We start from the raw sequence: 22,684 nt of genomic DNA, 5'->3' as shown, positions 1-22,684 counted from the left end.
CCTCATAAACCCCCAAGTCCATTTTAACTCTTAATTTTCCAAAGTCATTTGTTACATTGAGTTTAACTCATTCGACATCAACCCTTTTGGAAAGGAAGCTGTATAGATTTCTCAAAGAGTAAGAATGCCCTTGGCTAGTTTGACGCTCACTTTTATGTAGAATGTTTTTAAAAAGCTTTATGAAGCAAACATTGCCATTTTTGAAAACAATATATCAATTACATCTGTGTCCTGTGCTGATGAACACCGCAGGACTTCAATGAGGCATTTCATCAAGCAGACATAGTGTCCTTCCAGAGGCCAGCCGGTCACGAGGCCACACTGCCCACTGTGGGCAAGCCTTGAGCCCTCACATATGGGAAATGACTGCAGGGTGGGGAGCTGGCAGTGCATCTCAGACATGGTGGGTGACGCATACGATCAACAACAGTTACTGGCCACTGGGCCTCAGTCGCCTGCTCACCTTGAGCTCTGTGCCTACACTACCCGCATCCTGCATAATAACCCTGGGAGCGGGAGACAAGGGTGCGGAGCTTCAGGTGCCCCAGCTTCCAATACCCCCAGATGAACTGCATCCACACACCCACCCTGACAGCCCCTCAATGAACCACTGTAAAGCCAACCCCAGACATTACACCACTTCATCTAATAAGTATTTCGGTATCTTTAGAATAGAGACTTAAAAAACAACAACAGCAACAAAATACCAGTATCATTAGCAATCATTCCTTAATATCAACCAAATACATCATCATATTTGCACACAAACATGTAATCAATGTTCCAACGTCCCTGTCTTACAAGTATTGTTTTGGTTTTGTTTTTTCACAGTCTGACACTTTGACTGGATCCACATCAAGTCTTACCATGTTTATTTAACCTGTCTCTTCAGTTCCTCTACAACACAAGTTCCTCCTCCTCCACCTCCTCCTCTTCCTGCAGCATATTTGAAAACCACTGAGGTTCTCTTTACCCAGTAGAATTTCCCCCTTCTGGATTTTGCTGACCTCTCTGGAATTATTTTTCAGATCGCTCTGGCCCTGTATTTCCTGTACGTTGTGGGTGAGTCTGGCTTAATTTGATTCTGGTTTGATTTCTGGTAGGGGCAAATATGTAATCAATGTTCCAACATCCTTCACATGAGGCCCACATGACCCCACCAGCTTCCCTTTGTGACCGAGGCAGTTACAGAAGGTCACGTCCTGAAGCCAGCTGCTTCACTCTTATTAGCGGTCTGAAACATGGCTATTCTATCACTTTCTCAACATTTGTCAGCCGGAATTCCTCACCAAATAAGACTTTCTCCCTTCATCTATATTTAACTCTGAGGTATAGATCAAACGTGAAAAGAAGGTTGAACGCTTGATTGCTTTTCTTTACCAAATTTCACGAGCTGGTTCCTTAGCACCCCAGCAAAAGTCTCAAAGTCACAAAGCTGAAAGCTGTGACAGCTCCAATCCAGGCAACACTCAGAGGTCCCAGTCCTGGGCTCCACACCTGCTCTCCAGAGCCAGTTCTGGAGACAGGCCCCTGGATCCCCACACTCCCTGGCTCCCAGGAGGGGGCCAGGTGGAGGGCCCGAGGCCATGTACAATTTGGGGGAGAATCGGACTCCCCAGCCTGGGATCCCAAACTGACAGCGAGCGTCACTCCACCCCTTGGCCACTGCTCCCCAGCAGAGACTTCTATATAGGGGAGTTCGCTGTTGTGCTTTTTTAAAGGAATACTCTCCTTACAGGTAAAAATACAGGCAGGTAATTCAAGTGCTATGATAATATGACGCTTCTCCTCCATCCCAATTCAAGGCATTGAAAAAATAAGCAGTCGGTTTTCCCTTTCAGTAGTCACTGCTATTTCTACCACCAATCACACAAAACCACTGTCTTCAGGCGTCCCTCCCACACTTAAAAACCTGTGACTGCTATGGACTCAGGGCCATAAAAGAAAATAAATGCCACTCAACCTGAGTTTTCTTATCCACTGCAGGCTTCCAGCCTTTGGACCTGGGGACACCCTTGTCATTCCTTGGAAACATTTCCAAAGGCCCATCCCTGGGAGAGGAGCTGTCACTCTGGAAGCTGTTGGCCCTGGTGACCTGACCACCATCACCCCAGAGCACAGGGCATGGGGACCCAGGACGAGGGTGGACAGGGACACCGAGCTGCATGTGCCACACCTGGGTGGACATGCAGAGGCCACTGACATCTCACAGGCAGACAGGAACGGACACAGGGAAGCAATTGCTGGTGTGACTGCAGGCGGCTGGTGCGGGTTTTAATCATTAGCTGGGCCCCATTAGCTGCTGCCATGGGTTAATGTGTTTCCTGCAGCCTTCTCCTCACACCCGCAGGCAGGCCTGGCAACAGCAGGGAGCCACCAGCTCTCAAACCCCAGCTCCAAAAGGGGTGGCCTTCCCTTAATTTGTGGAGGGTTGTCCCTCTTTCTCAAAGGTCCCTGAACTGAGACTTGAGGAAAGCCTCCTAGTGGCTGACCTGGAGTTCCCACTAAAGAACTGCAAACACCATCAGGGCCTCTTCACCAGGCCACCTTCCCAGAAATCCTGGCAATTCTACCCCCAAAGGTGAAAAAAAGCCAAAGCCTGGGTGTTATTTCAGGTGTGGAAGGGAATGGTGAAATCAAAGTTAGAGTAGACCAAAGTCTGGCCTGGGGTTAGAAAAGGTTGGAGGCAGGTGCCTCTTCCCTGGAGATCTACCGGAACCCACGCCCAGGTGCAGGGATAGCTCAGGGCAGCATTTAGGGGAGGTGCTGAGGGCAGCTGCAGGCAGAGGCTGGGCAAAGGTCAGGGGCCCCTTCCATAACGGGAACTGGCTGGCCCTGACCAGTCTGGCTTGGGTCCTGCCAATTCCCGAAAGGAATGGAAGAGGTCTTCCCATCCCAGTGTGGACTCACACTGACTTCATGCCAGTCCAACTCCCCAGCCTTCAAAAAGGACTCTGAAGTGAGAAAAAAAATACAACAAACAAGCAACTGAGAAATGAAGTAACAAAGTCATCAACCCAGTCCAGGAGCCTGGCATGCTGAGCTGCCCTGGAGGGGCTAGTGGACATCTGGGTCCCCAGGGCACATGAATCTCAAAAACAGGGAGCTCCCAGACTGCATCTCAACTCAAGCACTTTCTCACTGCTCCCCTAAGCTGTAAATCCCTGGGCACTCCTGTCCATCCATACTTCTTGAGAATACGCAGAAGCAACCAGCGTGTACACCCCCTGGGATGCAGCAACTGGGGAAATAGGGCCTGGGGCTCCCCAGAGCAAACACAGACCTGCAGCAGCACCGCAGGGCTAGAGCACCCTGCCTTTCCAGTGGAGATAACTGCCACAAGCTCTGGCCTCACCCCTGTTCCCCATTTCTAGTTACGTGACCTTGGGCATGTCCCAGCCCCCTGAGTCTAGGTATACTCGCCATGCTTCTCTCATCCTAACTGGGCCTTTCAGTCTCCAAATACCCCTTCAAGGGTCTTCCACAGGGCTCCTCGTATGACTCATTCCTGGATAGACAGGCTACCTGGTGCAGAGCAATCAGATGACTTAGTTTCAAGGTTGAACTCTGGGAATACAGCATCATGTATAGTTTATTTGAGTCTCACCTGGCTTTTTACCAAAAACATAGATATTAAGTTGGTTCCACTGACCAAGTGGAAGACTTGGCCTTTGATCTGACATGATTCTTGAGACTTTTCTCTATTTCTAAGATCAGAGGGATTAAAGAACAAGTAAGTTTGCAAGTGTATTTTGGCCTGAAACAAATTAATCTCATCATGGTGGTGGTTTAGTTGCTAAGTTGTGTGAGACTCTTGCGATCCCATGGACTGTACCCCACCAGGCTCTTCTGTCCACAGGGTTTCCCATGCAAGAACACTGGAGTGGTTTGCCATTTCCTTCTCCAGGGGATCTTCCCAACCCGGGTCTCCTGCACTGCAGGCAGATTCTCTACTCACTGAGCTACTGATTCTGGTCAAATATGTTCTAATGAGACAGACAGCCTCTGAAGGGGCAGCTGTGCATCCCCACATGTGTGTAGGCACATGTGTACACGTGTTTTTGACTTTCAGAAAATAGCATTTATCACTCAGCTAAGACCCTGCTGTGGTATGCAGACCCATGTCTGTGCTTCTGAAGTTCACTACACAAATAGAAACAACCTACGAGCAGGAATAAGCAGCATCAAATAAAATACCTGCACTTACAGATAAGGACAAGAAATTCCTACAGAGAGCCTGCTATGGATGGGAGCCAGCAGGAGGGATAAGGTTCCATGAGCTTCAGTAGTACTTCTTCACAAATCAGTACCCACAGAAAGCCTGTAATCTGTCGTTGTCACCTAATTTTGCAGTAAAATAAAGGGAATATCATCAGAGTATCTTTTTTTTCTCTTATCTCAAACTCCTAATTATCCTCACTGAAATAATTCAGTACTTTTGAGAGAACCTGTCTCAGGTCACTCGTGGGCACTGTGGCAACGATAGCACATGCTCATGGGCACGTGTCCTCAACAGTCCAGGAGCCCCCCTGTCAGCGCCATTTCATGACCACTTCCTCTGACTTTGTGAGTTTAAGTCAACTTTATTAAACAAGGGGCTCCCCGGTGGCTCAGATGGTAAAGAATCAGCCTGCCAATGCAGGAGGTGTGGGAGACATGGGTTCGATCCCTGGGACAGGGAGATTCCCTGGAGGAGGAAACAACAACCCACTCCAGTATTCTTGCCTGGAGAATCCCACGGACAGAGGAGCCTGGCAGGCTAGAGGGCCGCACAGAGTTGGACACGACTGAGGGACTAAGCATGCACGCACATACACACAAATACAAAGGTGTAGCTGTCACAGGCAGGTTGGAAACTATAGCCTGAGACAGTGTAATGTGACTCCTAATGTCACCTTTGACAGAAACTACCCATTGTCTTCACTTTAATTAAACAAGGAGAAATAAAGCCGCCCGAGTTCAGTAAACAGCTGGCTCAAATTTCAGAAGCTATTCTTATACAACCTCTCCTCCAGTTGGAGAAACCACAGTGGCCAAGCAAAACAATGGGCTGTGTGCGTGCCAGCCGCCAGGTGAAGGCCTGCACCTGCGCCCTCCCGCTGGGCCTGACACTGCCCTGACCGCCGCCCGCACGTGGCCCCGGGAGGCGGGGGCATGGCCTCTTTCAAGGACGGCAGCTGCTCTGAAGAGAATGAACTCAGACACCAAGCAGCGAGGGGCTTCCGCAGGACTGGCTTCTCCGGGGCCTCTCCAGCCGGGAGAGAGGCCCATGTGTGCTTCCCGTGGGTGCGGCTGTGTGGGTGGTTCACACACATGGACTCCCAGGGTCCCCGTGAAAGCTACACCTGCACCCAGGAATGAGTTTCCGTTGGTGCACTGATACGAATGCACCCCCTCAGGCAGCACTGGAAGGGCAAAGATAACATGGAAAAACAAACACCACTGCCTCGCACGTCAGTAAAAAGCTGTCAGGCCAAGTTCAGAGCTTCATGAGGCCTGTGTCGTGAAAAGATCCTGTAATCAATCCGCCTGCCACCATCTGGAGGCTTTCACGCCACCTGCATCCTGACCACAGGCTCTTTTCCATGGGCTTCCTGAGTTCCTCTAAGTCTCTAAATGAGAGATGACAAGAATCAAGGTCTCAGAAGAGCCTGTCAAGGTGCCCTCACCCTCCCGCAGCAGAGGGAACACTCGATGAAACCGATCAAACTGGTTCTCCCCGGCTGACGGCAAGAAAACAAGGATCAAAAACAAAACACAAACAGCAAAGGCGGCGGGAACCTTTATCGCCCTCCTGACTTCACTGAACAACAAATAAGGATTTCCCCCACTCACTGTATACGTTCCTTATACCAGAGCCGGTGCTAAGAATCATCATACATTACTTCATCCCATCATCCTTACAATGACCTGCGAGGAAGGTGGTAGCATCCCCACTCTACAGAAGACGAAAGCAGATCCCAGAAGTAAGAGGGCTCAGTTCAAGGTCACGCAGCTCTCTACTGTCACAGCCTGGTGGGGGACCCTGAGCTGACTCCAGCCCACGCCTGGAATCACTGCTATACTCTGTGCCGGATGTGCCCGTGAGCGTGCACGTAGATCTACAGAAACGGCTAGAGCATACAGGTGACTCCGTTTTGAAGAGCCTGGCTACCTCTCCCATCGCTAATGATCATGGACACCTAGAGAAACAGTAACGCATCCACTGTACAGCCCAGCAGAACACAGGCCACGGAGTCCACAACGTGAGCCAAACAGACAGAGAAGCAGTCGTTATCCTTTTCCATTTCTAAACGCCGTGCCCACAGCCACAGCCACAGCAGTGCCTAAGGATCTGTCTGATAAGATGCACTTCAAAGCTCGTATCTGATATTCCTCTAAAACAGTAATTCATCTCGATCTGGGACGAGGGGGGAGCATTTCTGGGCAGCTGTGGTTCAGCACCTGTCCCATACACACAGTCAACACCCTGCACAATTTCCCACATGGCACTTTCTCCACTGATTTGCCTTTTCCCCTCCTTGCTGATAAGGCACGTGCCGATAACGTGGTTTCCTTTTTACACTGGCTTCCAAGAAACGTGGAGCCTGTCTGCACGGCTTCATCAGCTAAGCTAACATTTATAAAAGGAGGTTTGCCTCCCAGATCTTTTTCTCAGCCCCACTGCCTGCCATTTTTAGCCAAACTTCACACCTACCTTTTAAACCATCACAATAAAGATCTACAACCAGAAGGAAAAAAAAGCTGGAAAAATGAGCATCAACACAAATAGCCAAGGGTTCAAAGTGTGACAAACACATGAAGGATCCCTGATTCCCTTGTCCCAAACACCCCGGGCAGTCACAAAGGTGCCTTGTCCAGCAAAGACGCTCACACACCGTAACTTCATCAAGTGCAGGGGCCCCTGCAGCAGTCATGGGAGGCTGTCACATCCTGCTGGTATGGCCCATCACCGACCTCTCTCTAGTGAGGACAGTGAATTATGCCCAAATGTGTTCAAGGAAACATGCCCCAGGCTGCTGTGGCCCCAGGAATGGAGGCAGACCTGGTGGCTCAGAGTTAAAGAGAGCTGAGATGCAGCTATTCCTCCACTGCCCAGAAGGACTCCCTGCTCTCAGGTGACATCTGCATAGCAGGTGATCGCCAGGTGAAGGGTCCCAGGCACAAAAGTGATCAGAGGGCCGGGCACAGATGGGTGGGAAGAGGCATTCACACCCTAGAGCTGACCACCACCACAGCTTCAAGTGAATAAAGACACAGCTCCCTCTCCCAAACCTAAAAGGCTGATGAGTCCCCACGACCACTGATAACCCAAGAAGATGAAGCTGGAGGGGACCCTGTATAAGTTCAAGCAGCGCTGGGACGAGAGGTGGGATTGCCTGGCCATTGGGCACCTGAGATCCACATCGCCTCTGACCATTTTCCCACAGGTGCTAAATTACCACCAATTTCCTCTTGAGCTCCCCTGACAGAATATGAGTTTTTCCCTGTGCAGTTATCCTTGATTTTAAAATGCAGTATATCCTTGATTTTAAACTCTGACTGTTAATGCCAATGAACCTGTCTCACCTCTCACTGTCAGGTGCCAGCAAAAGAAGCGAAGGCCTATCAATGCCTGTGGCTTTGGAAAGCTACTTAACTTTTCTCAGGTTCTTTGTGTCTCGGGTGGGTGAGCCAAGGTGACCTTTGGGCAAACATGTCTAAGACAGAGCAGGTACTCAATCACTATAACAAAGGGAGAAATAGAACCAGGATCTCAGTGGCCTGGTGAGGACCCACACAGCCCTCTGGTTCCCAAGGTGACATGGGGACAGTTGCTGTAATCTGGAGGTCCACCCTTGCCAATCCAAAATGCCAAGTCATGGTGCTAGAGAAGGTTCTTGACTGATGCAGGGCCAGGAGACAAAAAGTTGCTTTTGTGCTTTCTGCCCTGAGAAGTGACACTGTGTATCCGAAAGCCCTTCACTAAATCTCCACCAAAGCTGGCGCATTTACACCACCCTGCCCAGCACAGGCAGATGGAGCGGCACAGGCCAGGCTGGGCTGCCTACCTCTCCACCTCAATTTATTTATTTCTCCAGCAGCCTGGGGGACATAGCACTTCCTGAGTTTTAGGAGAGAAAATCACATGCAGAACTCAGGGCTGAGCCCTTTGGAGGGTGTCTACTGTTGCTCCAAGGAAAAACCAGCTCTGGCTCTAGAAGCCACTGGGCTCTCAGCCAACAGAGGCCCCGGAAGCAGGAAGGTGGGCAAAACCCACAGCAGGACGTTGGAATCTGTATATGGCAAAACCGGGATTGAGGGCATGGTGCCACGTCCAGACTGGAAAGCGCAGAGAACACCTAATATCATCCTGGAGGAGGCGCCAGGGCACACCTGTTTCCTCTCCTCACGGGTGAGGCTGGGAAAGGCCCACACTCCCCCAGGGAGCCGCTTCCAATTTGCAATAAGAGAAGAGGGTTGTCAGCCTCCTGTTGTCCTGGAAGTGCACTGAGCCAGGTGTCCTACAAACCGCTACTAAGTTATTAACAAAAGGCTGACCTCCCGGGCCCCCACCCCTGCCTCACAACGAGGGGCGTGGCGGGGGAGGGGGGTTGGGGGGTGAGGGGGGGCAGTAAGGAAGTGGGAGGTGGCAAAGAAAACACCCAGAGGCACAATAACATTCAAAGAACATTTCCATTTGGAAAGCAGACAAGGATAAAGATTTGCCAAAGTGAAAGTGTTATCATTGTTTACTTCCAATCTGATAGAAAGATGGTCAGAGCTTCCTATTCCAAAGCCAACACATTGTGCGCTCTGCAGACACCTGGGACACAAGTGCTCTGCCCATGTCGTTATCACTAAGAAAATGCACAAGCAGCATCTCTGTGTTACAGCAGGGGAAGCTCCGGCTCAGGGAAATGAATTCCTGAAGTAACTGATCAGAAAGGTAGTTCTTACAAAGGAGTGCAAGCTTCACCCATCTTTAGGCAAGTGTGCAAACAGCTAGTGCAAGGTGGTCCAGGGTCCCCAGAGAGCTGTGTGAACAAAAGCCACAGCTCAAACAGAGGGAGAGGATCCTGGCAGAAGACTCCACAAAGAGGGCACAGCAGAAGAGTCTCAAGGAAATGCCAGTGACTTACCTGTTCCAGGTGGACTTGCGCACAGTGGGGACTCACCACCTAAAGGGAGAAGAAACATGATAAACGATGGTGCTCTCAAGAAGAAACCTGGCATCACAATCAGGTGAGGCTCCCCAGCCTGAAAGCACCTCTGACCACATTCACAGTCACAGTTTCAGGATCTCAGGACAAGAAAGACCTAGAGTTTAGAGTCCAGATTTTTGTTCATTTTCATAAAGTCCTAATCCTTTTCAGAGAATGTCATTAAAACCATGGACCTCTCTCCTCAAGTGAAATGCCCAGTGCTCATAAATACAGGACCTTCATGTTTAATTTGGAAGGCCTAGGGGACTCCCAGGCCAGGAACTTCTGAGCTAGTGCAAAGCATTTCTCACCTGGGAGCACAGCAAGCAGGGCCAGGAGAGAGAGGGGAGGGAGGTCTGCCTGGGGGTCTTCCAGCTGCTCCAGCATCTCACAAACACACTCAGAGCCTGCATTCTCCCTCTTCCAGAACTATTTCCACAAGTGGAACTAAAATCAGAGTCTAAATGTGGACATTTCACTCTAGGCTGGAGTTCACTACATGAGACAGTGGGAAAGGAGTCCCTCTGACTCCACCCAGGCCCCTGCAGATGTGAACACATTAAGAAAGACACACAGACCAATGTGATGAGGCCACAGTTGCAAAGAGGTCAGAAGAAACAGTTACTGGCGCCCAGGACGACAGACCCAGTGGGATAAATACCCCAGCTCTCAAGTCTGTCTTGTGGGGGGTGGCGTCTTCTGCTCCACAGCTTCCTGGCCATGGGACCTTGGGCTCCAACCACTCTGGGCTTTGGTTCCCTCATCAGAGAACTGGAGGCAGTAAGAGCTTGTGGTGCTCAGAACAGGAGCTGACACAGGGCAGCATCTCCTCTCAGGAACATAGAGCCCTCCCTGAACAGAAAGGGCTATCAGCAAGTGAGGAAATCGGGTTTGCTTCCTGCAGTTCTCAACGGCCAGGATTCTAGCACCTGCAAGCCAGACTCAGCTCCTCCTGACTTTCTTCCCCCCAGACCCCCTGTGGCTCAATCCTCAAAGAGTTTTCTAAAAATGTGTAATGGTAGCAGAAATTCCAGGGATCTGACTAATTGTCCTTGTGGGCTGGAGTGGGCAGCAGTGCACCCTTGGTTCTTGCCATGACAACTATTTATAGTTCTCTTGCTTATCTTACAAAGTTCCTCAAGGAACATGATACACAGTCATTCATTTGTCTGGGACACATCATTACTCCACCAGGGTTCTGACTCATGCTCTCGTCTGGGACAGGGGCCCTCTCTCCTGGCACCCCCTCTTCTTCCTCTCTACCTGGCAGCCCCCCTCTCCACAGTACAGAATCACTGAGCTGAGGGTTGCTTCACTCCACACTGAGAATTCCAGGGAAGCACGAACAATGTTTGGGAACACATGCACAGATGGTTACAGGACGGATGTGCTGGCGGTCGGACAAGGAGCTGCGTGGTCATGGAACACGGTGATCAATTTATCCTGTGTACAGTTCTCATTTGGTGCGGGCTCGTGCCCTGGTGCTTCACTAAATGCTTGGCACACTGGTGAGAACTGTGCAAGCAATCAGAGCTCCTACCTTTGACAAAGCACTACCCATATTTCATGCGGTAGAATACCAATTCAACTGATGAAATGAGCTGTCAAGCTATGAAAAGATATGCAAGAACCTTAAATACTTATTTACTAAATGAAAGAAGCCAGTCTGAAAAGGCTGCATACCATATGATTCCAACTTTGTGACATTCTGGAAAAAGCAAACTATGGGGACAGTAAAAAGATCAGTGGATGCCAGGGACTAGGGGACACATGAGAAGGTGGAGCTTTAGGTTAGGAAAACGGTTCTTTGTGCTACTGTAGTGGTGAATATATATCATTATGTGGCATGCGTGCTAAGTTGCTTCAGTCATGTCTGACTCTTTGCAACCCCATGGACTGTAGCCTGCCAGGATCCTCTGTCCATGGGATTCTCCAGGCAGGCATACTGAAGTGGGTTGCCATGCCCTCCTCCAGGGGATCTTCCAAACCCAGGGATCAAACCCACATCTCTTATATCCTCTGCACTGGCAGGAAGGTTTTTTTATCACTAGCACCACCTGAGAAGCCGCACATGTCATTATACATTTGTTCAAATCCCAGAATGTATAACACCATGTAAATTATAAACTGTGGTTAACAGTGATAGTGTTAGTCGCTCAGTCGTGTCTGACTCTTTGTGACCCCATGAACTGTAGCCCGCCAGGCTTCTCTGTCCATGGAATTAGCAAAGCAAGAATACTGGAGTGGGTTGCCATTCCCTTCTCCAAGAAATCTTTCTGACCCAGGGATCGAATCCGGGTCTCCCACATTGCAGGCAGAGTCTTTACCATCTGAGCCACCAGGGAAGCCACTAGGGTTAATAATGTCTCAGTATTGTCTCATCAAATATAACAAGTGTACCACACTAATGCAAGGTATTAATCATAGGGGAAATTGGGGAGAAAAGTGGGCACAGGTTAACTCACTTGTTTAATTTTTCTGTAAGTCTAATACTGGCCTGAAAAATAAAGTACAGTAATTATCTGGAAGATGTGTTTGTTAAGAGAACAAAAGCAAAAGCCCTGTGTAATATCAGAAGTTCGAGTTTTAAAAACAGCAACCCAGGACCATCCAGAAGTCAAGCATGTCCTGCGTCTCCACATCCCCTGCAGCCACATGAAATGCAGTGACACCTACCACCTGGCCTGGCCCCAGGGTGTCTTCCAGAAAACGAAAGAGGGCTCCGTGCAGCGGGGCTCCCCAAATCCCACCTCCCGGGGCCATCACAGTAAGCCCCATTGAAGGCTGACATCACTTAGGGGCTATGCATTCAACACCCCCATCTTATTTATACTAAGTACCTTCTCTTGTCAGGCACTCACTGTCCTTCACAGAAAACAACAGTTAAAAAAGACAAGTCCTCAGGGAGGAGACACCAACTAACACAAACTGCATAAACTGTATTCTTCATTAGACAGTGAGCACGGGGCTCCCCATTTCAGGGGAGCAAGCACCTCAGTTCAGGGGAGTAAATGTCAAGCAACAGCACTGTATTCGAGAGAAAAGAGCCTCTGGTCCAGGGAATCAATTACCAGCCCTACTGTCTGTTTTAACACACACTGCTGTGAAATGCAGACTGCAACACGTCTGCAGAAGGACCTGGAGTTAGAATGAATTTGCAAACAAAAGTGCACAAGTAGTACCAACTGAGAGAAAAGAAGATGGTCTGGGAGGAAGGCAACCTTTCCATACAGAGAAAGCTAATGTTTACATCAAGAACTACAAACACCTTAGGTAGTAAAGACCTTCATCAAGTGGACACACTGACACATGTCCCTTCAATGTGGCTCAAACCAAATTCCAGCATGGGAACCACATGGAAATCTCATACATTTCCTTAGAATAAGAAAGAGGGAGGCAGCTGACCACAGTCTGGCAGAACCGTGAAGCAATCAACAGGGAGGACACAGCATGTTCTCACATGGGCCATCCTGCTCCACATCAGGGACACGAGCAGCCTACAGCCTGACCAGAGAGAGAAACCAGGGCTTCTCTGAGGGGCCACATCCAGCACTGGAGCCCCCATGGCTGCAGGCTCTGCCTGCCTCCCCCTCAGGATGAAGACACCAGGGAACCGTGCCGAGTGCGGCCGTCCTGGGTTCAGGTCGGGTCAGTGACGGTGGGACAGGCTCACCTGCTTTCTCCCCTCATCTCCTCTGATCACAGGCCTCACCATGCCGTCAGGGTCTTCTGCTATTTTCATTTGACAACAGGAAATGCCGTGGTGCTCGTTCATTTGCAGGTGGCCTTGGCCATCCTCAGCAGGAAGGAGCCGGTGCTGCCTTAGCATCTGGCCTCTGCAGGGCCAGTTCCAGCTCACAAAAGGAGCTGAAAACTGAGCAGGCCCACAGCTCCCGGAGTGCATGGCCTCCACATTCAGAGGGACTGGGCGGCGCCCCCCTCACTGAGCCCCTTGCCTGCTGTGTGAGGTGGCCTGAACCAGCGGCAGCAGACGAAAACAGGGTTGCGTCACCTCCAGCAGGGCAACCTCACGGGGATGCCGGTGGCTCAATCACAGCAGGGCCAGGGCACCTGCAGGTCCTCCTCCCCAGGCCTCACCGGCCCGCACAACCCCGGCAGCTGGTGAGCGTCCTGTCAGTGCCCAGAGCACTGAATCCCAAGGAGGCCAGGCCACACGGGCACAATCTTCTAGTTTGGTGGCCACGGGGGCCAAATTCCACATTCCTCTCCTAATAGAAACGTCTCCCCTTTCTCGCCAGGAGGAGCCTGGGAGTGCAGTTGACACATGATGTGGGAGGGACAGGGCAGGAGGCTGAGCCAGCGCCCACTAGTGACTAAGGAAGCCCTAGAGATCGGACTTTATGGCCTGTCGCTCTGTGCGGGGCCGAGTCACCGTTACCAAGGGCAACCACAAACAAACAGGGTTGCACCCGGCACACCTGGCGACGTGGCGCCGGCTGCCTGCTGGTATCAGCACCCTGTCCCAAAGCCAGCGGGTGGGCAGGTGGGCAGGACAGAGGTGGGACGTGGGGCCCTTGCACCCAAAGTGACTGTGCAGCAGGAAATGGGAGTGCAGGTGAGTATATGAGGGTGAGGGAGGGTATAGGAGGGCTGTAAGAGTGTGCGGAGTGTGTGAGAGCGAGGGTGTAAAGAAGAGTGTGTGAGAACACATGAGTGTCTGTGAATGAATGTATAAGGATGAGAATGTGGGTGAGAGTTGTGTGTGTGTCCCTATGTGACTGTGTGTCTGTCTGAGTGTGTGAGTGTGCATGTGTGTACACACTACAAAAGCCCAGCCCAGCACTACCCTGAAGAACCGTGGTACTCAGTGGACGCCCCAGGGCCAAGCCCAGGTCTGTGGCAAGGCACTTTCTCCGGAGGCATAAGGCCGCCTCTGACAGCCCACAGGCACCTCTGCTCATGTCTGGAGATGAATCCTGGAGGGAGATCACACTTCAAGTCTCCATGTACCTCACAGAGATTTCCTTCTCACACGTTTTCCTCCTCAGGCGTACCACGAAACAATGAGTTCAGCTCTATTGGCATTGTTTCTTCTTAAATTTTACTTTGGACAAAGCCACAGAAAGAGTGACATTTTTCTCACCAGCTTCTCCAAAAGTATCACTGATGCTCTGCACATCACTGTGTGCATGAAGGAGAGTTTAACCCCCAGAACCATTAAGAACCAACTGTGCTGAGTCCCGTGAACGAGCTCCCCAGAAGCCCACAGACGCACGTGCCCTAGAGCGTCTGGCACATACCATGTTTTCAGATGCCACCACCACAGTCTCCAGCATGGTCTCTCCTCCTGCCATTTATTCCCACTCGTTTCCCAGATAATTCTGCCAGATGAATCCCTCCAGGTCGGCATCAAGCCAGCCTGAGTAGATCCAACCCGTGCCAGGATCTTGGAAATACAGATTGGTTCAACAGCCAACAACGATCAAAATGCATTCAGAAACTGAACACTTGTGCAGAGATAGACCCATTCTCCATCACAGAAGTGCGACACGCGCAAACAGGGTGAACCGATTGGCTCGTGGGATTGAAGGCAGTCTGCTGAGCTGCACCAAGTACAAAGGCTTCACTCTAGGCACACATTGTATCATTAAATAAAATTACTTTAGCACAGTTATTTGAATTCCAACCCAGGGTATGCAAAATCTAGAGTAAAGTTTTCCTCTGTTTCATCTTTGCAAAGATAAAGACTCTGCAAAGGAAACTCACAATGAAATCAAGATTGAAGCAATTTCTTTTCCATGTCAGCCTATTAAGTCACAGGCCACCTTCTCCCCCTTGCACTCTAGACCAGGAGCTGGAGAAATGGACATGGATACAGTGGCTGAGGGGACTTTACAGTAATGGTGGATATACCGCCCGAGGTGACTTTACAGTTATGGTGGAGACACTGGCCGAGGCGACTTTACAGTAACAGTGGATCACTGGCTGAGGGGACTTCACAATAATAGGGTGGGGGTGACACCTCCCTTGTCTCTGCACAGGGCAGCAGTCTGGTGGGAGGAGGAGCAGAAACTTCATTATCATCTTTATTTTGTATGACTGCACACCTTCTACTTCTTTCATTTCATGTTACTGATCGATAAAGTAGCAAGATGTTTTCTATGCCCATTACAGATGACTGAGAAAAGATAAAAGTCCAATTATCTCTATTTCCATTACTACCATTTATTATAACTAGGGGGTAGAATGATGAGAAGAGGAAAGCTGCCCTCCCCTAGAGCTCACAGTCCGAGAAGGAGCATGTCTGCTGTCTTAGTGGGCTCAGGACACCATAACTAATACCACAGCCCGAGTATACCACAACAGAAATGTGTCATCACAGTCCCAGAGATGGGGGTCAGAGGCTGACGTGCCAGCAGGGCCGATTTCTCCTGAGCCCTCTCTCATTGGCGTGCAGAAGCTCCTCACCTTGTCTTCCCTCGTGCAATTTCCTCTTGCAAGGACACCAGTTGTATAAGGACAGGATCACCCATAGGATCCCATTATACCTTCACCACCTCTTTAAACCTAGACAGCATATTAAAAAGCAGAGGCAATTACTTTGCTGACCAACGTCCATCTAGTCAAAGCTATGGTTTTTCCAGCAGTCATGTACAGATGTGAGAGTTGGACCATATAGAAGGCAGAGCATTAAAGAATTGATGCTTTTGAACTGGGGTGCTGGAGAAGACTCTTGAGAGTCCCTTGGACTGCAAGGAGAGCAAACCAGTCCATCCTAAAGGAAATCAACCTTGAATATTCATTGGAAGGACTGATGCTGAAGCTGAAGCTCCAATACTTTGGCCACCTGATGTGAAGAGCTGTGAAGAGCTCTTCCCTCATTGGAAGAGACCCTAATGCTGGGGAAAATTGAGGGCGTGAGAAGGGACAGAGGATGAGATGGTTGGACGGCACGATCAACTTAATGGACATGAGTTTGAGCAAACTCCAGGAGATAGGGAAGAACAGGGACGCATGGTGTACTCCAGTCTATGGGGTCACAAAGAGTCAGACAGGACTGAGGGACTGAAGGAAAACAACAAAACCTCTTAAAAGACCCTATTTCCAAGTCCATTCACATTCTAAAGTCCTGGGGGTTGAGGTAACTACCTATGCAATTGGGTATGGGGCCACATTCAGTCCACTGCACCCACCATCAAAGGCCTGAGAGGGCCAATGGGGAATGAAGGCCATTCTCACAATGTCATCCAGGCAGATTTGGGAAGGTGGTCTGTAAAAATGCTCCTCTGGAGTGGGGGAACTCCAGTGAGGGGTCCAACACAAACCTCCAAAGAATTACAGACTCCATGCAAAGGGATGGCTCCCAAAATGCCAATCTTCAAGGCTTTATTAACTTATTTGCCTCCTTCAAGCACTTTTCCTTAACTTTATCAAGCATGACCCTGGAATCCCTAATTAGGTTCACATTCCTTAGGAAACTGTTCTCCCACTGAGAGTTAAAGCTCAATTTAGCCTGTCTAATCCGCATGAGAACACACCGCCCTACAAATGCAATTAAGCCTTATTGGTCCCGCCTGTCCCCCACGGCCCCTGGATGCAGGGGGCGGGTGGAAGAGAGAGAAGGAAAATCACTGGGATCATTTCACTATAGTTTCCCTTAGATAAGTCTTCTAAAAACTGTTTTTATTTTTCTTGCAATAATTTCTTGCAAGAAGCTCACGCATGGCAGAACACCCCCCTCTTTCACTGAGTCCCAACAGGAAAGGCACTTTAAAAAACACTGGGTGCACCACGAGGTGACAGAGGAGGGGCTCAGATGTCAGTGGCAGAATGAGGAAGATGGGGGAGAGAGTATGCACTCTGGGAGTCCTCTGCTTTGGGTGCAAAGGCCAGCAAACTCAAGCTGCGTGCAAGCAAGTGGAGGGCCCCAGAGGCACAGAAGGACTGCAAAGCGCCGAGCAGACACCAACTCCCCACGTGTGACGTGACCACACAGATGCACCCACCATCAAAACACATCAAGCTGGACATTTATGATCAGTGACCTTTCTGAATGCATGCTTCAGTGTTAAAAGTTTATTTTAAACTATATATCTTAGTTTCAAGTGCCACAGAGTCAGCTATGGAAGAATAGAAAAAGCTTAGGACTCTGCTTCAGAGACTGACATTCAGTTACTAGAATGCCCCCTGCTCTCTCCCAATTGGCCTGAGAGACTCAGGTGGCCCCCTGCTATCTGAACTCAGTCTTCCTCGACTGTGAAATGGATACTATCACCTCACAAGAGGGATATCAGGAAAGGCTGTCAAGATACACGCCATCAGATTGTGATGGAAACTCCCATCCCTCCAAGAGGACCATCCTGTCGGGCTGGGAGGATTCTGTCTGTCTCTCCCGACACAGACATCCCACAGCAGTGGTCAGACGGCATTTCCTGAGGATGCAGCTGCAGCAGCAAGACTGCCTCTGTCATCACATTCAAGGTGGAGGAACAGGAGCGCACCTCCCTGACCCCCTGTTCACCAAGACGGGCCTGGGAGGGCCAAGGAAATCTGAGAAGTGCTGTCCCACCGCATGGCCCGTGACCATGGGGACACACGGCTCCCCAGAACTCCATGTGCTTCTGGGAAGGATATGTTTAGATGGCATGTCTGGCAGTTAATGCTGAGAATACAACTCAACCAGTGGTCTTAGCAAGTTAAGGACCACATTAAGCAAAATGTTTTGCTTTGTTTCTGCTCAAAGTAAATGTGAAGATCCTGAATGATGAGAAGGCGCATGGGGATGACTGGATGGGACCCAAGCACCCGTGGCAGGACATTCCCAAGGACCCCCAACAGGAGGGCAGAAATGGCACCTCCACACAGCTGCCTTGGCTTGCTCCTGTGTCGCTGGGCCTGCAGGCCCGCACCGGTCAGTACTCCACAGGACAGCTGCATGCATCCTTCTAGGGGGCTGCTCCTGACACCCTCAGAAAGGCAGGAGAGCTTCCCATCACACAGGCACCCCAAGAAGGAAGCAGCCCCACCCCAGGGTGCATGCTGGCCCAAGGTGGGCAGGCCACACACAGGGCCTTGCCCTCCCTGGAGCGCAGGGATCCAGCACAGTGTCAGACTCCGCACTGCAGCTCCACACCCCCCCTCACCTTCCCTCTCCATCCACAGAGGCCCAGGGTCATCTCTCCCCTCTGAGCCCCTTTGGCTGGTTCCTCTGCTGAGAAAGCCCATCTTTCCCTTCCTACCCACTCATGCCCCTAATTCAAGGCTGGACTACAGGCTCCTTCTTCAGGAAACACACATAAGATAGACGTGCTTGCTCCCTAACCAAGCCCTGCCTCCCATCAAGACTTCTCCTTCCCTCTCTTCCCACTAAGCCTCTCCCCTCCCCCAGGAAGCCCTTCCCCTCTCCCCCAGCAAGCCCCTCCCCTTCCCCACTTAGCCCCTCCCCTCCCCTTCCCGGACAGCAAGTCCCTCTCCCTCCCTTCTTCCCCAACTCAGCCCCCCCCTCCCCTCCCCTCTCCCCTGCACCAGGCACCAAGCTCTTTCCTTCTCTCTCATTCTACAAGGACACCTGCAAGGCTGAGAAGTCTTTGCAGACAGCAACACAGGAAAAAGGACCCTTCCTTCAGGCTTAAACATCTCAACCAGAACAGCCTAAATAACAACACTTTGTAGTACAAGCTGGCTTGGAGCCAGGAGAAACAGAGTCAGGAGCCGCACCAAAAATTCAGGACAAAAACTGTGTGTGCTTTTGCTTTTTTTAAGAGAAGAGCTTAGAAATGCTATGACACCACCCCCATGACTGTTTAACACTCTCCTTCTTGTTACAAAGAGGAAAGGAGGAAAAGGCACCTACAGAAGCAGCCGTTTTTAAGGACGGACATGGTGCATGCCACAAAGGGGGAATACCAAGGAAATTTCTCAAAAAATACTTTGTCAGAATTATCTAAGAATAGTACAATGAATAACCTGGTTTTTGCCAACTGTCCTTTGATCCAGGGAAGGACTGACAAGAAAAAGGAGGAAAAAAAATGACAAATTTTAATACATCATAACTTATCATCAACTCTCACAAGAAAATCTTAAAACTTTAGCATTAGGCTGCACAGGGCCAGCTAGCTCATTCTGAATGTCCACATAAACATGCCCCACTAAACCCACAGGAGTTCACCGTGATGAAGCTAAACCTGCATCCACATTTGCAAAATCCTGCTAATGCTGTCACTCTCCACCAAGAATCCCAAAAGGAAAGCCTAAGAACTGTCAGCAACCCTGTCCCCATCTGGCCAGGACACCAATCCTACCTGCCAGTTCTTCCCCCAAATGCCCACGAATTCCTTCCAGTAGCCTCCTCTGCCAGAATAGGCTTCCACCCTTGTTGGGCACCACTAAGCTTCCAGAGGGCCTCCTACAGCCAGGCAACTCCCCCCAAAAAAACACTTATTAAAAGCAAAGAAGAAAACCTCTACAAGGACAGAATCTCTGACTTCATAGCTTGTGGGAGCCACTCACACAGTCTACCGCCCATCCTCCAAAAAAGCAGCTCTTATGAGTTTATTCTAATGATGGTCTAAGCAGGAGAAGGGGAGGCCGACAGCCCAGAGCCCAATGCCCAGCTTTGCTAGGACAGAAGAGAGGCCGGCTGGCTCTGGAAGTTCCTGGGGGACTACGGAGTTGAAAGGTGCAAAGATACACAGGACACATGAGAAGGCCAGAGTCAAAACGCCTAGAGACACACAAAAATGAATGGTGCCAGCTGTACCCAGAGGTGACCAGAGGGCATCCCAGGAGCTATTTCTGTGCTTGAAGGAAGATGGGAGGCAGGCACTTCCTGAATCCTGGCTCAAAATAAATAGCTTTCCTAGAGAAAAAACAAAGCACAGAGTGCAACTGGAGTTTAATTTTACAGATTAAAATGTGAAGGCAGGGACTCAAATGCTTAGTTGATTATTTCTATCCTGTTGCTAAAAAAGGAGAAATGGATTTTTAAAATATGACACCTATCCTCTTGAAGTAGCTACACAAATGTAAAACCAGCAACTTAGAAATGTCCTTCTCTGTGTACGACTGTAAGCAATTCTGGACAAGAGGCCTGAAGATGCCAACACAGATCCCCGTGAAACACCCACAGACACACTCTGGTCATCACCAGGGCTGGGTAAGCCACATTTTGGGTTGTGACCTCAGTGCTGGCCCTCTGTTCTCGGAGGCCCTCATCCTCAAGATGCGGTCCATAGACACACATGCTAGGAGGTGGCCTGCAGTGGGGGTGGGGGTAGGGGAGCTGCCACAAGGCACAGGGTGTCCAGATATGGGGGGAACAGGTCCAAAGCCAGCACCCTGAGCATGGGACCTGCAGAGATCCCTGAGGCCCACCCACAGGGGATAGGGAACAATGAAGTCATGCAGGGTTCTGTCACCTCCCCCAGCCTGAACCTAGTGCTTAGGACACAACAGACAGAAAAGCAGCAGAGAGAGGATCTCGGAGAACAAGAGCTGGCTTGAACCTGCTTTACTGGATGGCTCGTGTCACCGGCCAGAGTTGGAGCTCACCCCCAAAACCACCAGGGAAGTCCCAGGAACCTGCCTCTTCATAGACCACATGCTAGGACCCAGAACAGACAGCATGGGGATGAAGGAGGGCACCATGAGGACCATCTACTGATGCACAGAGGACACCCTGGGCATCTAGGGCACACTGCCTTACTCCTTTTTGTAGGAGGAGACACCCACACTCACAGAGCTGCCATGGGGCCATCAGAACCCAGCCCCAGGTCCAAAGGCCCCTTCCTCTGTGGGTCCCATGGCTTTAGGAGATGTTTCTGACAGCTATATGTGGAAATTTCCATTTTCTACTTCTATTCTCCCAAAAGAAGTGCAGGTTACAGGGAAATATCAGTTACATAATCATCTATTACGGAATCTCATGAACCAGTGAATCCAGTCACACCCAGAAAGGAGGGAAATATTCAGAGTGTTCTTCCTTGTTTTTGTTTACATTTGAGTGACAGGTGCCCACAGCAGCCTGGCCCCAAGGACAGCATATCCCAGGCCGCACAAGACACACTCCACAGCCAGACTCCCGCCCTGCTGTCTGACCCAGGACGAGCACACACTCCACTGTTACTCTCCTCGCAAAGGGTGACGTCTGCTTTGAACTGAAGAGTCCTGGGTGCCCTTGCTCCATCAGCAGAGCCCAGCTGCACCCGCATCCTGATGCTTTGCAGGCAAGGCACCTGTCCTCTCCCATCTCCAGCCTCAGCAAGCAAGCTTGCTTGACTGCATTTGATCGTCTGTTGTGTAACTAAGTTCCCCTTTGCGGTTCTAATAATTAACTGGGAGCAATTTGCTAAAAAAAAATTTTTTCAAAACATTACTGCTATCATTCCTCCCATTCCCCCAAATGCTACAGATGTGGGGGACACAGGGAAATGGCTAATTTGTCACAGGGCCCTCACCCAAGTGGTCTCTCTATGAAGGACTATCAGTTGTACTGGCTGAAGATGATGGGAAGGGAAGGGCTATTTTTGAACAAACCTTCCCAGATATATACATTTAAATGACTGCAGCTCTTCAAAAGTCACCTTGAGACACTTTACACGTATTCCAGTTATTATCAATTAACACTGACGAAACTAAAACCCTGTTGCAACCGCCTTCTGGTCTGAGTCAGGTCCTGGGGAAGAGGCATGACAACAGGCAGGGGTGACCAGCACAGAGTTCCAGTGCCAGGATTCACCTTGGGATACACCAAACATCAAGTTCTCCCCTAAAGCATGGAGCCAAGCCACTACTGAAGTCACAAAACACATGCTCCCAAGATTTCAAAAGGTATTCTGGGAAACTTGAGCAATGCCCAGGCTCAGGCGCCCCTCCCCTCACAGATGAAGCTGCCAACAAAGAATCTGTGACAACTGACCCCAAAGGATCCCCTACCCAAGGGTCTGGCTCCCAGGCTGGAGTGAGAAGGATGTGGTTCAAAAGTAGGCTCCCAGGGTGCCCCCAATGTCTTAGGCTAAATAACAAAGTGCATTAGGACCCACAGCACCCCAGGCTTCCTCCTGCTGCCCTCCTCACCCCCAGAGGACCCCAGTCCATTAGGTAACTAGCCAAAAGGCTGAATGTGCAGCCGGGGAGTACAGGTTCACATTAGGTATGTGTGGAAGCCGCCTTCTTAGTCACTATGCCATGTGGAATGAAAAGTGATGATTTAGAGAAAGCAGAAGAGCATATTTGTATATCACATGATTTATGTAAAATAAATCTGCTTCAAAATAAGATTATAATTTCCTCCTGGGCTTTTCTAGGGAAGAACTAGTTAATTCTACATACATATAGCTTTATAGCTTAAACTTGGGAGAAGGCAATGGCACCCCACTCCGGTACTCTTGCCTGGAAAATCCCATGGATGGAGGAGCCTGTTAGGCTGCAGTCCATGGGGTCGCTAAGAGTCAGACACGACTGAGCAACTTCCCCTTCACTTTTCACTTTCATGCATTGGAGAAGGAAATGGCAACCCACTCCAGTGTTCTTGCCTGGAG

The 22,684-nt window shown here is 50.1% G+C and overlaps 1 protein-coding gene and 1 long non-coding RNA gene across 14 annotated transcripts in view; one reads left to right on the top strand and one right to left on the bottom strand.

The window, feature by feature from the left end:
• The window catches only part of TNS3 (tensin 3), a 223,416-nt gene that overhangs the window by 137,753 nt on the left and 62,979 nt on the right, over positions 1-22,684 (bottom strand). For 10 of the 13 annotated variants that reach the window (XM_060415058.1, XM_060415061.1, XM_060415059.1 and 7 more), the window contains one exon: positions 9,123-9,161. The exons of 2 other annotated variants lie outside the window; for them this stretch is intronic. Coding sequence is in view for 3 of the 11 variants with exons in the window: in XM_060415063.1 (XP_060271046.1) it covers positions 9,123-9,161 (39 nt within the window). In the remaining 8 variants the exon portion in view is untranslated. Of the gene's footprint in view, positions 1-9,122; positions 9,162-12,858; positions 13,440-22,684 lie in introns of those variants that run through there. One more of the 13 variants, XM_027968685.3, reaches the window with a different exon arrangement.
• LOC132659697 (uncharacterized) lies at positions 13,618-20,830 on the top strand. The gene is made up of 2 exons (XR_009600424.1): positions 13,618-13,761; positions 14,195-20,830. It is a non-coding gene; the product is annotated as an uncharacterized LOC132659697 (long non-coding RNA).

The sequence above is a fragment of the Ovis aries genome, chromosome 4 (genome assembly GCF_016772045.2).
Source record: "Ovis aries strain OAR_USU_Benz2616 breed Rambouillet chromosome 4, ARS-UI_Ramb_v3.0, whole genome shotgun sequence".
NCBI classification, from domain to species: Eukaryota; Metazoa; Chordata; class Mammalia; order Artiodactyla; family Bovidae; genus Ovis; species Ovis aries.
This window is presented reverse-complemented; position numbering and strand designations above follow the sequence as displayed.